The 16818-nt window shown below is 39.7% G+C and overlaps 1 protein-coding gene across 2 annotated transcripts in view; it reads left to right on the top strand.

Annotated features, from left to right (window-relative positions):
- Positions 1–400: 400 nt before the first annotated feature.
- LOC149028675 (DUF21 domain-containing protein At4g14240-like) overlaps positions 401–16818 on the top strand; it is a 40918-nt gene continuing 24500 nt past the window's right edge. Inside the window, exons 1-6 of one of the 2 annotated variants that reach the window (XM_089138655.1) lie at positions 401–778; positions 12124–12200; positions 14677–14760; positions 14868–14981; positions 15742–15825; positions 15952–16023. In XM_089138655.1, the coding sequence (XP_088994781.1) occupies positions 544–778; positions 12124–12200; positions 14677–14760; positions 14868–14981; positions 15742–15825; positions 15952–16023 (666 nt within the window). In that variant the 5' untranslated portion in view covers positions 401–543. Of the gene's footprint in view, positions 779–4864; positions 4951–12123; positions 12201–14676; positions 14761–14867; positions 14982–15741; positions 15826–15951; positions 16024–16818 lie in introns of those variants that run through there. The other variant, XM_089138661.1, reaches the window with a different exon arrangement.

Genomic DNA, 16818 nt, shown 5'->3' with positions numbered 1-16818 from the left:
CATTTAAGTGTGGATAATTTGTAATATGCATGTGGGTGCCATGTAATTTTTGAGACAATAATGGCTCCCCAAATATAGTGGTGCCGTGTAATTTTTTGAGACAATAATGGCTCCCCAAATATAGTGGTGCCGTGTAATTTGCTCAATTTAAATAAATCTCCATTGTCTCTTACCTTTAAATAAAAGTCTGGTTGGAGTCACCCTACTTATGGGGAATTTTTGGGAAATTGCTTGGGTCATGTGCCGTGAAGCCAAGATTTCAGCCGTCAGATCCGAAATTTCGAATCATAATCGTTAAATTCTGTCGGTTGAGATATCCGATGGTCTAGAATGTATGGCTTCATGATTCAGTGCATTAAGCAAGAGCCGATTTTTTGCTTTCACATGTCAGTTACGTCACCGGGACTTTCTAGTGAGAGATTTGGTACAATGGTTGTTACGTGGATGTCAATGATTTGGAGAAGTAACAGTTTGCCTACTAAGGTTCCTCTAAAGTCTTCTCCAGTCTAATCGGCTTCTTCTGGCATTTCTTGAAGTGAATCGATGATGCTCATCAATGCATTGGCCATGGCAGGGATGACGACAAGAGATTTCGCTCTGCAAACTAATGATCTTACTTTAGGATCGTTGCAATGGTTGCTTTACGGAGGAATTTCGTGCCTTCTTGTCCTCTTCGCTGGTATCATGTCTGGTCTCACTCTTGGTTTGATGTCCCTCAGCCTCGTCGATCTTGAAATCCTTCAAAGGAGCGGAACCCCTTCGGAGAAGAAGCAAGCTGGTACTTTTTTTTTCTTTTTCTTTTAAACTTTGATCGGTTTTCCTTGCTTCTCTCCCTTTTTCTCCTCTACGGAAGCGCATTATCGTTGCTGTGATAGGTTAGGGTCCTGTTGGTCTGTGGATGTAGGCATGTAGCGCTGTTTTGCTTTGCAGTTAAGCTTAGAAGAGGAAAATGAGAAATTCCATTATGTCTTATTTGGGAAGGCTAGAGAATGTCAAATTAGGAGTTCACTGGAAGAGGTGTAAAGTGGATTAGGAGTTTGAGCTATTGTTCTTGGTTCTTCAGGATCTATCCCCGAGAGAGATCAACCAAGTGTCATTATTTTTGGAAACTGAGTTTCTGCCTTTTGAAAATTTTAAAATCTTTTTGAATTTAGACTGCTTGTGTTTGTTTGGAACTAGAATTTTGCTATTTATTTCTCTTTATATGTACGGCACCATAGCGTCTTTTTTCCCCTCTATAATGTTCAGTTGAAGTTTTTACAATCAACTGTCCAATTTGAAATTCGTGGCCTTCTAAACTTGGTCCATTCTAAAGATTAACTCAAATATATATATATATTTTCTTATAGATTTTATTAGAGTTACCATTTCTGCAAAACTTCGTTTAGTAGGAGCTATAGAATAATGGTGATAAAATTCATTTATTCTGCTGACATGCTATGCCAGTAAACCATTTGTTCTGTTGGGTCGATACAGTGATTCCCATGGCTGTTAAATAATAGAGGAAATTTAATTTATTGATGGATTCTCTAGTTTCTTTTTTGGGTTGGGGCCTGGGGGGGGGGGGAGGTGGCGCTTTGATGAGGTGACCGATAATTTGTAGATTCTTAACAAAATCATTTGGCTATAGAATGTACAACTTGCTGAGTCATTTCAATGTGTTGGACTCCTAGAGCATTTCTTTCATCGATTCCTGAATGGAGTAAATTTATGCAGGAACTCAAAACTAATGTCGTTTTATTCTCTTTTTTTTTGGTTTATTTTTGGTCAAAAAGGAGGGGGGGGGAATTTGGAATGTTGCTTTATTTGTTTAGTTGTCACCTTGGTGCAAGCCATCAGGATGTGATTTTTTCATATTCTGCTGTCTGTTATCTTCTAAATCATATAACTATTACTGTGGCACTATAGGACTTAGAAGAAATAGATTGGTTTAACAAATTGAAGTTCCATGTATACCTTTCTAGGGTGCGGCAGGTAGCAGATCAGCTGCCATCAAACTGATTCTATTGCCCACTAGAAGAAAAGGAGAACTAGAGATTGCTGAAAGAGGAAAAGAACAATGGCAGTAATAGCAATTTCCTTTTCTACTTTAATAAATTCAGCCAAGTGTATTTTTTCTTTGTAAAGTGATGTAACAAATTCTACCAAAAAAAAGTGATGTAGAATTTATTTCGTCTCAAATAAAATTTTCTTTTTATTCTTAAAATAGGATTTTGGTGTTTTCCTTTCCCAGTCCCACAGGGTCTTGAGTTTTGACCTCTTGGAAAGTTGCTTTTTGGCAAAGTTGGAACTTCAGTCCCACATTGAAAGCAAAAGAGAGCTTAAAATATTGGAATGAGAAATATACTCTCCCTCTTAGTTTGTTGGAAGGGGGGGGGGGGGGGGGTGGTTGTATTCCAGCTTTTGTTTTCATTGCATTGAGCTGGCCCATTTTGTGGCAAAGCCTTACCGTGTGGAATACTTTTTTTTCTCCAGCCCAGGGATTTCTTATTCTCGTTTGATTTTGTCAGTGTCAGTGTAGCTTATTGAGCATTGGCCTGTGCCTGGGTATGTTGAGTTGTTGAAAGCATGAACTGAAGTTTTCTAATTACAATAGGATTATGTTTCCTAATAAGACTAGATTTTTATTTCTATTTATTTGTTTTATATTTCCTATTCCTACTTAGTATAGGGCTTAACTAGGTTGTAACTATAAATACCCTATTGGGGTCTTGTGAATAATATACTTTTGAGGAGCAATTCCTCACATTACAACATGGTATCAAGAACCTAATTTCGATTAGGGAAGAAAGGAAGAAAGAGAGAACTAGAGATTGACCTCGATTTCTCCTTTACTCTCTTCTCCAGTTGCTCTGTTTCAGCCGATCTTGGCTTCTAACAGCTGGCTGCAGCGATTCCCTCTCTCTTTTATTTGGCTTTTATTTCTTTTTTTTCCCTCTTCTTCAGAGGTTCTGAACCTCTGCTGGTCTCTTGCTTCTGTTGCTTTCCGAGAGTGGAAGATATTATTTTGGTTGTGGTTTTTTGGTTTCTCAGATCCAAAACTGATGGGTTTGTATTTCTTCGGTTTTGATTCCTGTTGTTTTGGATTATAGGGTCTCTCCTATGTTCTTCCAAGAGCATTGCTTTTTTTCTCGTTTTTTCCCCCTTTTTTCTTTTTCCTTTATACATACGTTGAATTATTCCTTCGATTCACAGGGGAAACTTTTGCAAATTTGAATAGTTTCAAGTACTGTTTCGTAATTAATTGAAAATATATTTCAGGGACTTTTTCGTAATTCTGAAAAACTCCAAGGACTTTTCTACAATGTTCAACAATTTCAGGGACTTTTTTAATTTTGAAAACGTTCAGGGACTCTTCTGCAATTTTTAAAAATTGCAGGGACCTTTTGTAATTGCAAAAAAGCTCAGGGACTTTTTTGCAATTTTTAACAATTTCAGGGACTTTTTTGTAATTTTGAAAAAGTTCAGGGGCTATTTGTAAATTTGAATGATTTCTCCTTGCGATGATGGCTGATCCCATATCTCCTTTATCTGGTACATCTGAAGAGTCTCCTATGTCTTCCATTCATAGGGATCGTGAGTTTTCTCCACTTCGATAACCACCTGTGAAACTTAATGGGACAAATTATCTTAGATGGTCTCGTTCAGTTTCCCTCATTGTTGGTACTCGTGGTCTTACTGGCCATCTTGATGGGACTTCTACAAAACTTTCCACACTGGTCTGTAACTTTTCAAGTGGTATACATATATATGCTTGGTCATGGGTTTTCTCATCAACTCCATTGAATCTAGCATAGCGAGAGGTTATCTCCTCCTTCTTGATGCGGCAACTATTTGGAAAATTATTAAAGATACATACTCTAGAGTTGGCAATGATGCACAATGCTTTGAAATTAGACGGAAAATCAATCAATTACAACAGAAGGACCTTAGTCTTTCTCAGTACTATAACACTCTTCGGGGATACTACTAGACTTTAGATTTCTATGGGAAGTTTACATTGAAGAATGCTGAAGATGCTATTTCCTATCAACAATGGGAAGATAAACAAAGAGTTTATGATTTTTTGGCAGGATTGAATATAGAATTTGATCAAATTTGCGCAATGATCCTTTCTAGAGAGCCTTTCCCTTCTCTGGCTCAAGTCTATGCCATGGTAGATATCGTGGACAATCGAAGGATAGTTATGGTACACACTCAGACAACTGATAGATTTGCATTGGTGGCTAGTTATGGCAATAATAAATCTAGTTCTGGTAAAGTGCGAGTATTGTGGAAAAGAGTGTCATATAAAGGACAAGTGTTGGAAGTTATATGGATGTCCAACAAATTCCCGTGGAGGAGGTAGAAATGGAATCAAGGGCAGCAATCAAACATTTGCAAATCAAGCCAGTTCTGACACCCTAAGTATTACAACACCTCTTTCCTTAGATGAGCTCTAACACCTTCGCTAGTTGATGTCCAAACTTGACTCATCTTCTCTATTACCGACTTCCAGTGTGAGTATAGCCTCTATCATTGTTCCCTATGTTGATCCACAATTCCCCACATGTATTTTTGATTGTCACAATTCAATTTGACTTAGCCCTCCTGGGTAATCGACTTTGGGGCAACCGATCATATGACAGACTCATCTACTTTGTTTCATACTTATTCATCTGTCCCTATTGCTCAGGATGTTCAAACGGTTGATGGGTCTCTCTCCTCTATCTCTGGGAAATGATCAATTATCTGTTCGCCTTCTCTTTCCTTATCTTATGTCATGCATGTTCCTAAGTTTTCGGCTAATCTTTTATCTATTAGTAGCCTTACTTGTGATATGAACTGCAAAATAACTTTCTTTCTTTCTCATTGTGTGTTTCAGGACCTGGAAACGGGGCTTACGATTGGTAGTGGTAGACAGAAAGGGGGCTCTACTTAATGGATGGGTCCCCATCAGCTCTTTCTACGGTCTCTAGTTTTACCTCTCTTGCACTTTTTACCTTATTACAGTGACATAGTCGTCTTGGCCACGTTCCTTTACCTATTTTGTCCAAATTATTTCCTGATATGATTAAAAGGTGTAATTTGAATGATTTTTATTGTGAGGCATGTATTTTGGCCAAACAGACTTGGCATGTTTACCCTATTTCAGATAATCGTAGTAAAATCCATTTTTCAGTCATTCACTCTGATGTGTAGGGTCCTTCTTGGACCGTGTGTATCTGGTCATAGATGGTTTGTTACCTTTATTGACTGTCTTACTAGGACCACATGGGTTTACTTACTTCATAAAAAAAGTGACGTTTTCTCGTGCTTTCAAAATTTTCATAATATGATTAGGACTTAGTTTGGGGTGACAGTCAAAATCCTTCGTACGGATAACGGAACTGAGTACTTGGGTGACGCATTCCCTTCCTACTTAGCAAACCATGGCATCATACACCAAACTAGTTGCGTTGACATTCCACCTCAAAATGGGGTTGTCGAACGCAAGAATAGACATCTACTTGAGGTAGCACGTTCCCTTATGTTCTATGCATGTGCCTTGTCGGTTTTGGGGTGAAGCCATTTTTATTACGGCATATCTAATTAACCGAATGCCTTCCCGAGTCTTAGACCAACATTGTCCCCTTGAGGTTCTTTTAGGGACAACAACCTTTACAGTCTCACCTAAGGTTTTTGGATGTGTTGCCTTTGTTCGGAACCACCATGTTTATGGAAAGTTAGACCCTTGTGGGTTAAAGTGCATTTTCTTGGGTTATCCTCCTACATAGAAGGGGTATAAGTGTTATCATCCTAGTTCTCGTCGTTTTTTTCGTCTCTATGGATGTTGTGTTCTAGGAGCAAATTCCTTATTTTTCCCCTACACCTCTTCAGGGGCAGAGTTTTAGTGAAGAGGTTCCAGTGTTGATTCCCCCTTTTGATATTTTTCCTAAGATTTCTGTAGATGATCCTCCTTTGGAAGATGGAATGACCGGACAGGAACAACTGGTGGATGATATACAGGGGGAGACTAGACCTCTGAAGACTTATCATAAGAAAGCAACAAGTGACCCCTTTTGAACCAAGCTAGTCAAAAGCTTTGGTTCCTAGCCTTGAACAACTGTTCCTCCAGGTTGAGTCTGTCTTTGACTCTTTTTCTAATCCTACTTTGGACTTACCAATTCCATTAAGAAAGCAGCCTTGAACTTGCATCAAACATCCTATTTTCAATTATGTTTTATATCAGTCACTATCTCCAGAATTTCAAAGTTTTATTTCCTCTTTGTCCTCTACTTCTATTCCTAACACTTGACAGGAGGCATTATCTCATTCAAATTGGAAAGAAGCTATGGATGAGGAATGCAAGCTCTGGAAGAAAACAAAACGTGGGACTTGGTGACTTTGCCCATAGGAAAGCAGACTGTTGGGTGCAAATGAGTGTTTGTGATCAAGTAAAAGGTGGATGGGACTGTTGAAAGGTACAAGGCAAGATTAGTGGCCAAAGGTTTCACTCAGACTTATGGTGTTGACTACAAGGAGACATTTGCCCCTGTTGCCAAGATGAACACAGTTCGTACTATTATTTCATGTGCAATTAATAAAGGGTGGAGTTTACAACAATTAGATGTGAAGAATGCCTTTTTGCATGGAGAACTCCAAGAAAAGGTATATATATATATATATACCATCTAGGTATTTTACTACAGAGATTTATAGGAAAGTGTGTAAGTTAAAAAGGGCTTTATATGGGTTGAAGCAATCTCCAAGAGTGTGGTTTGGAAGGTTCCATAAGGCACTGATATCTAATGGATATAAGCAGAGCAATGCAGACCACACTTTGTTTATTAAAAGAGATGGTTGCCACATTATTGTACTTTTAGTATATGTGGATGATATTGTGATCAAAGGCAATAGTGAGGATGGGATTTCAGTATTAAAGATTTTTTTGGGAACTAAATTTGAGATCAAAGACATGGGAAAACTAAGATATTTTCTAGGTTTAGAGTTGGCATATTCTACTAGCGGTGTATCTCTATCCCAGAGGAACTATACATTGGATCTTCTTGAGGAAACTGAAATGCTATGATGTAAGCCTATTGGGACTCCTATTGAGCCTCACCTACACTTGAAGGCAAAGGAAGGAGAACCAGTTGACAAGATAAGGTATAAAAAATTAGTGGGGAAGTTGATCTATCTATCTCACACTAGAATTGACATCACATTTGCAGTTAGTCTTGTTAGCTAGTATATGCATGATCCCTATTCTTCACATTTGGATGCAGTATATCGGATCTTGAGATACTTGAAGACTACTTCAGGAAATGGAATTTTAATTTTAGCTCATGGACATTTGAAGATTAAGGTATATACAGATGCAGACTGGGTAGGATGTCCAGATGATAGGAGGTCTACCTTTGGGTATTGTGTGTTTGTGGGAGGTAACCTTGTGACTTGGAGAAGCAAGAAACAGGCTGTGGTTGCGCGGTCTAGTGTGAGGCCGAGTTTAGGGCGATTGCTTAAGGCATTTGTGAGGTACTATGGCTTAAAGGGCTGCTTCAAGAGGTTGGGACAGATTTGGAGGTTCCTATACAGTTATACTCAGATAGTATGTCAGCAATCAGCATAGCTTATAACCCAGTACAACATGATATGATTAAACATGTGGAGATTGACAGACATTTCATCAAAGAAAAGGTTGAGGCTGGGGTGATCCATATCACCTTTGTTACTTCAAATGAGCAACGGGCTGATGTGCTCACAAAGAGCTTGAGCACGAAGATATTCAATTACATTATGAGCAAGTTAGGCATGATAAATATCTATGCTCAAATTTGAGGGGGAGTGTTAAAAACAAGACTGAAGCTTTCTAATTAGAATATGATTATGTTTCCTAATAAGACTAGAGTTTTATTTCTATTTGTTTTATATTTCCTATTCCTACTTTTTTTTTTTTTTTGGATGAATAAATAATTAAATTACCAAAAGCCAAGGAAATACGAAAGAAACAATGAAAAGGGGGCAAGGGAGAAGCTGAGAGACTCCAAGAACTAACAAATAGCCTATTTCTTGGAGAATCTACAATAGGGGGGAGGGGAGAGAATGCAAATACAAAAAAACATCAAGTGAGGGGCAAAAAGAAGTTGAGAGACTCCAAGAACTAATAATTAGCCTATTTCTTGGAGAATCAACAACAGGGGGGGGGGGGAGAGAACGTAGTCTCGAAAAAACATCAAAGAAGATGGCATTCCAAATCATATCTGCGCATGTTACGCTCCCACCAAAGATGGTGAATAGTGGCGGGAAAGACAAGCTTACCCACAAGGTCACAAGCAGAACTACCGGCAAAGATTCTCAAGATCCAATTCCATTCATGTGCAAAACCAAAAGAACGACGGGATCTAGGCCAAATGGATGCAAGGGCGCGAGTCCAAACGGAGCGGGAAAGAGGGCAACAGAAAAATAGGTGGTTAATATCCTCTGAACTATTCCAGCAGATGGCACAGTTTGGGTTGGCAGGAATGTGATGGCTAATGAGAAAAGCTTGGGTAGGCAGGGCAAGGCTAAGGGTTCTCCAAAGAGTAAGGGCATGGCGAGGGATGTGGCCTTTGAACCAAACGAGAGGGGACCAAGGGGTTGAGGGAGAAGGGGTTCTCAGGAGGTTCCAAGCCGATGTAGTAGAAAAGTGGGTAGAGTGGGGGTGCAGCCAAACAATGCGGTCATCGGGGAGGGAGGATAAGGGGGGAGGGAGACCAGGAACCAAAAGAGATGAATGAGGAGAGGGGGGCGGTTTTTGGGATACGGGTGTTATAAACAGTTCTGGGGCCAAGAATAGAGAACAAGATACCCATCGGATGCCAGGGGTCTAGCCAAAAAGAAGTGGAATGACCAGAGGAAACACTAATAGAGATGGCAGGGAGGGCCCGATCACGAAGAGTCAGGAGATTCCTCCAGATCCAGGAGGGGTTGGAGGGGATCGCAACAGTCCAAATCGAGTCATTCTTGAGGAGATAGGCATATACCCAAGAAACCCAAATGGAATCATGTCTGGAGGCAATCTTCCATATGAGTTTCATGAGGCAAGCCATATTCATATCACGGATACAGCGGAATCCGAGACCACCCTCAGATTTGGGACGACAAATGGCTTTCCAGCTAATAGGATGAAGGAAGCGGGAGGATTCCTGACCTTTCCAAAGGAAAGCACAGAAAAGGGACTCAAGATAATGGATGATAGATTTAGGAAGGGAAAAAATACCACACCAGTAGAGATAGGAGGATTGAAGGACAAAGTGGATAAGCACCATTCTCCCCACAAAGGAGAGAAGCTTACTCTTCCAGAGTTGAAGCTTCTTTCGAATATGATCAAGCATGGGGGAGCAATGGTGGCGAGTGAGCCCACCAGGGATGAGGGGAAGACCAAGATAGGTCACAGGAAAGGAGCCAGGGGAGAAACCAGAGAGAGCCAGGAGGGCGGCCCTAGAGGAATTAGAGATACCAGAGAGAAAGATGGTGGATTTCTCAAAGTTGACTTTAAGGCCAGAAAGGGCTTCGAAATGGGAGAGAGTTTCAAGGATAGAGGAAATGGAGGAGTGGTCAGCCCTAGAGAAGATCATTAGGTCATCAGCAAAGGCAAGGTGGGTGAGCTAAGAGAACGACATTTGGGAATGGGGGAAATGAGCATCTGATCAGTTTTGGATTGGATAAGCCGGGATAGCACTTCCAATGCTAAAGTGAAGAGATAAGGGGAAAGAGGGCATCCTTGACGAATACCAATACTAGAGGAGAAGAAGCCAGCAGGGGATCCATTGGTGATGACCGAGAAATGAGAAGTGGAGATGCAAGTCTCGACCCAATGGACAAAGGTGGGGGGAAAGCCCATCGCCGAGAGAACTTCACTGATAAAATCCCAACTAATAGAGTCAAAGGCTTTATGAAGATCAACCTTCATGAGAGCAGCCGGGGAATGGTTAGCTCTATCAAAACCTCGGACAATTTCAGCACAAAGGAGAATATTATCAGAGATGCTCCGACCGGCGATGAAAGCCGACTAATTGGGGCTGACAAGAGAGGGGATAACCAATTTAAGACGATTGGCCAGGATTTTGAAGATGAATTTGTAGATGAGATTGCAGAGCGAAATGGGATGAAAATCAGAGAGAGAAGAGGCACCAGGCTTCTTGGGGATAAGGTAGAGAAAGGTGTTGTTGATGGTGGCAAGTTGAGACGGGTTAAGGAAGAAGCTACGAATTGCATGAATAAGGTTAGTCTCGATAAAATCCCAAGTAGCTAGGAAGAATCCCATACTGAAGCCATCAGGACCGGGGGCCTTGTTGGCTTTGTAGGAACGAATGGCAGAACAGATCTCATCAGGGGAAGGGATAGCGCACAGAGATGGAAGAAGGGAGTGGTCTAAGAATTTATTAAGGATGGAGGGAAGGAAGGGCGGGCGAGAGGGGAGAGGGGGGGGGAGAGGGAGGTTAGAGAAGTAGGAGACGACCTCCTCCTTAATACTGGGGGGGTCAGAGATCGAGGCACCACTCTGCGATAGGAGGCAAGGCAGGGAATTGAAATTGTGGCGGGCTTTGAGAGAGCGATGGAAGAAAGCGGTGTTGGCATCACCGAGCTCAAGCCACTTGATCCGGGATTTTGACGAAGAAAACTTTCTTCCAGGGAGACTAGGGAAGAGAGGCGAAGGGAAAGGGCTTTTTCCTCATCCGCCAGGGAGAGGCAAAAAGGATCAGATTGAAGGAGGGACTGGACCCTGGAGAGGCTCACCCGACACTCAGAGACACTAGTAGAAATATTACCAAATGTAGATGAGTTCAAAGAACGAAGGGCAATTTTGGTGTTTCGGAGTTTTCGAGCAAAAGCCACAAGAGGAAGAGAGTGATAGTGGATAGGTTGGGACCAGGCATCCATGACAGTGGGGAGAAAAGAAGAGTTAGAAGTCCACATGTCGAAGAATTTGAAGGGTTTGGGACCAAATGAAGGATGATCAAGAAGCTTGATATGGCACGGGGAGTGATCGGAGAGGAGAGGGGAATCATAAAGAGCATGGCTAACGGGGAAGAGAGAGAACCAAGGGATGTTGACAAGGAATCTGTCAATTTTGGAGCCAATGCGGGCTGATCCAGTCCTGCGATTATCCCAAGTAAAACGCTGACCAGACCAACAAAGATCAAAGACTTCCGCATCATTAATCCAAGAAGAGAAGCTATCGACAGCCGTGGGGTCAGGGGGGTTACCTCCAATACGTTCATTAGCGAATCGAACAATATTGAATTCGCCCCCAATACTATTCCTACTTAGTATGGGGCTTAACTAGGTTGTAACTCTAAATACCTATTGGGGTCTTGTGAATAATATACTTTTGAGGAGCAATTCCTCACATTACAACATGAGGTTTATTAGGCACCATGGGACAAAGGCCCAACATGTATATGACCCAACCCAATGCTTATTTCCAATAAAATAAGCACATTATGTGACCTATCTGCATAAGTCCTGATCTGCCCCAATAAAAGAGTGCAGATTACTTGAAGGTCCAAGTGGCTGTTTCATCTTTGAGGTCAATACTGAAGATCCTGTATAGAACCATAGGGGGACTACAAATTTAAAATGATTGGTGCCATGACTCAGCCCTATTGTTCATGATTCTGGTTGTGTACCAGCATCTCATACTTTATGTGGTTGCTTTCTACAAAATGGTCTAAGCATACAAGAAGTTTTATATGACTGTCAATTCTGTTGCAACAAAATGAATTATGTTATTGCATAAGTAGAAAAAAAGGCTTTTTTAACTTGTGACTTTATTAGACCAAGTCTTGAAAAGATTTAAAGGTTCCTGTAGTTTGTGGTTTTACTATTCTGGTTGCTGCAATTTTGTTCCTGCCAAGATAACTGCAATATTGGGAGTACTAAAAGCATCGAGTTGTAATTTGTTTGGTTCAGCCTTGCTGTCATTTTATGATACAAATAAGCCATATTTTCTATTAAATAACTTTCATGTTGTGAAGTTGGTCTCTTCTTCACATGCAAAAAAGAAAAAGAAAAAAAAGTTGAAGTCTGTTTTTTCTGCCAGCCTATTTTAATAAAGTTTGTAAAACTGCAAATTGGTACATTGTGGCTCAATTTTTACTGTGCATGTTCCTGTTTCAGCCACTATTCTTCCAGTTGTTCAAAAGCAACATCAGCTCCTTGTGACTTTGCTTCTATGTAATGCTTGTTCCATGGAGGTAACTCAGGACCTGGGATTTCTTCTCATAATAGACAATACTAATGATTTAACTTAGAAATCATATATAATAAAAGAGTAGACCTTTCCTGATTGGTTAGAAATGCAATGCTTGACTTACATACTATTGACCAGAACATCTTGCACTGTTTACTGGGATGATAAGAGATGTGAAATTTGCACCCTCAGAAATGCTATAATTTAAAAACCAAAAAACAAAAAGCCTGCACTGGGTGGAGATTAATATTACAAAGGAGATGTTGCAGGTTTCCTATTGACAATGATCATTTAGATGCTGTAATGCGCCTAAAATGTGTGAATTATGTTGCTTATCATTGTCTGAACTTTTTGCTAACTATTTTCTTCTATCTTCTATAATTAAAAGACACAGCAACTTTCCAACTATATCCACATAGGAGGTATATGAAATGTTGCTTGCTAGTTGGGTACCGGATCTCCAATTTTTGGCCACGTTGTCTGCATCAATCTTGACCCATGTGGCAAGTTTCAGCCAGAGGCAGCGTCATGAGCCACATTAATGGTAATGTAGAGATCATATCTGATGGGTTTGATTGGTGTAAAGGTAATGGACCCACTAATGGTATGATCCCTATTGACAGCTTGATATGGGCCTCTTTTCTTAAAATCCATTCTCGGATCTTGAGGAAAACTATAACATGAATAATTGATTTTCATGAGGGAAATGGCATATAACTAGAACTGAAACACTAAACAGTCTATTCTGGCACTCCCACGAGCTGGAATATAGTTATTGATCATTCCCAACTTGTAAAATTTACTTTAGCACTCCCCAATGACTAAAAATATCTGCAAAATTTTCTTGTATATGAACATGAATAGGAGAAATGAGTCATTGTTGCAGCTTTTCTCAAACAATGTGACAATCTACTATTAATGTGTTATCTTCTTTCATGAAGTACATGATTTGAAGCAATACGAAGAACAGCATGATTATGATACCACAGTTGCACAGGAGAACCATCTCTAAGTCCAAGCTTAGTCAAAATATGTTTCACTCACATCACCTTGCATATAATGTGTGCCATGGCTCGATACTTCGACTTTCCACTAGATCGAGCGACAATTGTTTGTTTCTTGCTTTTCCATGACACAAGATTCTCTCCAACAAATGGGCAAGAACCTATAATTGACCTTGTGTTAATAGGAGACTTACCCCAGTAGCTTCTTAAAGACCATCAACTTATCCCTGGCCATTATCCAAGTAAAGTAGATTATGTCCAAGAGCCTTCTGGAGGTACCTCAAGATAGAAAACATAACTTTATTGATCTCCACTTTTGCCCCCATAGTGTTTATAAAACTTGATTACATGCTATTGGATGCGTCCTTCTGCATAAACAATCACCAGCAGAAAAGGAGAACGAGTTCTCAATCTTTAATGGAAAACTAGTCTGAAAACATTTCCCAAGAATAGAGCATAGGTTGTTGCACCCATTCTGAACAAATCTGAAGAAACTCCCATAACTTTAACCGGAAAGAATGAATCAATGAAGATTGCAACCTTGAAAGGGAGGAGACAGGATACCAGGAAGGTTGTAGCAGTCCATAGAGATTTTTCTGTGATACTGTGTAAGTCATAATGAAAGAGAAAAGAACAATGAGAATCGATGAGTCTGTGTAAACTTGGGAGTTTCCCATTTAGCGTTGGATGTCCCACTTCATTCAATATAAATAATGAATTAAGAGACACTCTAGGGAAATGAGAAACATGCAAGTAAAGCATAATACGTAAGCTTCACTTGACTAGCACTGAAACACTAAATTGTCTCTACTAGCAGACAGAAAATATATGCTAACTTAAACACTTAAAAGGACTTTTCCCGATTAAACTAACATGACTATTTAATAGTACATGGCATATTGGCTTTAACACAATCTTATCCATGTTTTTGATCCCTCCTCTTAAATTCCCAACTTTTGGGTTTTATAAACGGCAGATTACAATAATTAACTTGAATAACAAGCCCAAGGCCCGTAAAGCTCAACCATGGGTCTGAATAATTATTTCTAAGGCCTAATTTTCCCAATTGGAAACTCTTAACTGCATCATCAGCTGAATCTTGGTCCAGATTTGAATAAGTATGGAAATGATTCATTATGGAGTTGAGTGATATGGTGGACCATGTAGAAAAGGCTTTCCAATGGTGACCTTTCAAGAAAGTCTTTTCACCCTGTAAATACATCTCATTTCTTTTTTCTGTCCTACTTATCCAATCTTCTTTCAGAGTTCCTTTACTTTCTATGGAACCTATTAACTCTTAAGATAGTTACTGTGTTTTAGCTGGAAACTCACTTTAGACACTCATTGAATGACCTTTGAGAAATTCCTTGAACCCGGTAATAATTCAATTTAATTTTCTATTTTATATTGGTTGAAATTGAAACTCATTTGCAACATCATTGTTCATTTTTAACATGTAGTTGCTGCTATGTGCAGGCCCTTCCTATATGTTTGGATAAACTATTTAATCCGTTTGTTGCTATTTTGTTGTCTGTGACCTTTGTGTTAGCTTTTGGGGAGGTATGCTGCATTCTCTTGTTCCCTGTGCTCCAATAAAAAAATTTACAGGAAAAGGAAAGGATTGCTTTAAATAGAAATGGAAATTTCTTTCTGACATTGTCTTCCAGGTTATCCCCCAAGCAATATGCACAAGATATGGACTTGCTGTAGGTGCAAATTTTGCATGGCTTGTGCGTATTTTGATGATAGTATGCTATCCAATTGCTTATCCTGTTGGGAAGGTAATCTGCAATCTACTTTGTGATTTTAGTGTCATGCACTGCGAATTTAGACGTGGGATGATTTGAAACTCAAAGAATGTAAATTTTGTTTGATTCCTCGTTTGACAATATCGTGAATCCAGCGATTTGGAGTGCAGAAAAATTTGACAATTGATTAGTACAGTTAAATTATTGAACATTTATATTTCAAAAATAAGTGATCAAAAGAGGCAGCCCTTGTGTAAAAATTTCTTTGTTGAGGTTTTGAAAATATTCTAACTTTCAAAGAAGCCAGTTTCTTGGATCTTTCAGTCTAAATTTAAATTCAGCTGGATTATTCAGATCTAGACTTTTGCCAAATTATTCACAAATTCTCTATGTATGTTTCCATTACTATTAGTGGATGGTTTATCTTGCGTGAGAATCTGTTACTAGCTGTTTGGCTTTATGCTTGTATAGATAACCTTTAGATTTTAAAGTATCCTCTAATGCTTTTGCTACTTCCATATTGCTCAGTTGGTAAATGTTTATGCGATAAGGTTGTAGCCAGCACAAGGCTTCGGCCTCTATGGGTTCTAAGGAGAGTCACAATGTACAGCATGTACCGCCTTACCCCTGCTTTGGCAGAGAGGCTGTTCTCAGACTCGAACCCATGAACACACCTGGTCACGATGGAGCAACTACCATTGCACCAAGGCCCGCTCTCTTGTGATATGTATATCTTACAATAATAAATTAGCACAGGTTTTTTGTTTCCCTAACCTTGGGTAATGCTTCTCAGGTCTTGGATTGGGTACTGGGACATAGTGAAGCACTGTTTAGAAGGGCTCAATTGAAAGCTCTTGTTTCTATTCATGGCCAAGAGGTAGGCATGACTAGAGTTAGAAGTGCAGGCCATCTTTTTATACTATCAAGAAATTTCAGCAACGTTGAAATATGTCTGAAGATCCTTTAATCTTTATCGGTTTAATTGTTTCTTTCCCCATTATAGGCAGGTAAGGGTGGTGAACTGACTCATGACGAGACAACTATTATTAGTGGTGCTCTAGATTTGACAGAAAAGGTACATCTTCCTGAGACTGAGCATGCCAGTGGTTTCATTCAGCTTTCGTTTTGTGTTTCAGTACTGTCATTTTTGTGTAATTCATTTATCCAGTCAATCTGTTGAGCACTATGTTTCTATGTAGTCAATGTATGCTGTGGAGTTGGCAATCAATTATGACATTTTATTCCTTTTGCTTCTCGAGGCCATTTTTGTGGCTTGGTAGAATTTGTGATCTTAGCATTTTATTAGTATGTTTAAGGTGTATCTCTATTTATTCATTTCGATTCTTTCTCTCTTCTGCAGTTTTTCTGCACTAGATTTCTATTATTACTTGAATTGTTTGTGCCTTGCAAACATGGTTCCAGATCTCGGTTACCTAGATATTCAAAACTAGGTAAGCTGATACACTAAACAATACATGGTTTCTATTGTATTTCACAGGTTTTGACCATATTTCTTTGGTTTTAACCTCTACCCTATATAAGTTGCTCCAACCCACACCAAAACTTGTGGAAACCTGGCTGGAAAGTCTCCCTTATCCCTATGGATACTTTTTCTTTTGGTAAATACTTTGTGTTAATGAACAACTTACACTTCAGGCATTCTCCTAGAACCCCCTAAAAGTGGGAGGGAGGAAAATCCTATCACGGAAGGTATACCCTCCTGACCGGTATCCAGAGTAGGAAAACAAGCCCAATTATCGTCTAATAAATAAATGCTTCTGCATCTTTCTTAATTAACTCCTCAAGCTTTCCAGAGAACTCATGAGGTTCCCATTGCAAATGAGTTGGTCCTGTCTATATTCCTGCCATG

The sequence above is a fragment of the Hakea prostrata genome, chromosome 1 (genome assembly GCF_041222555.1).
Source record: "Hakea prostrata isolate BN-2017 chromosome 1, UWA_Hpros_2, whole genome shotgun sequence".
Classification (NCBI taxonomy): Eukaryota; Viridiplantae; Streptophyta; class Magnoliopsida; order Proteales; family Proteaceae; genus Hakea; species Hakea prostrata.
Note: the sequence above shows the minus strand (reverse complement) of the source record. Positions and strands in the feature narration are given on the sequence as shown.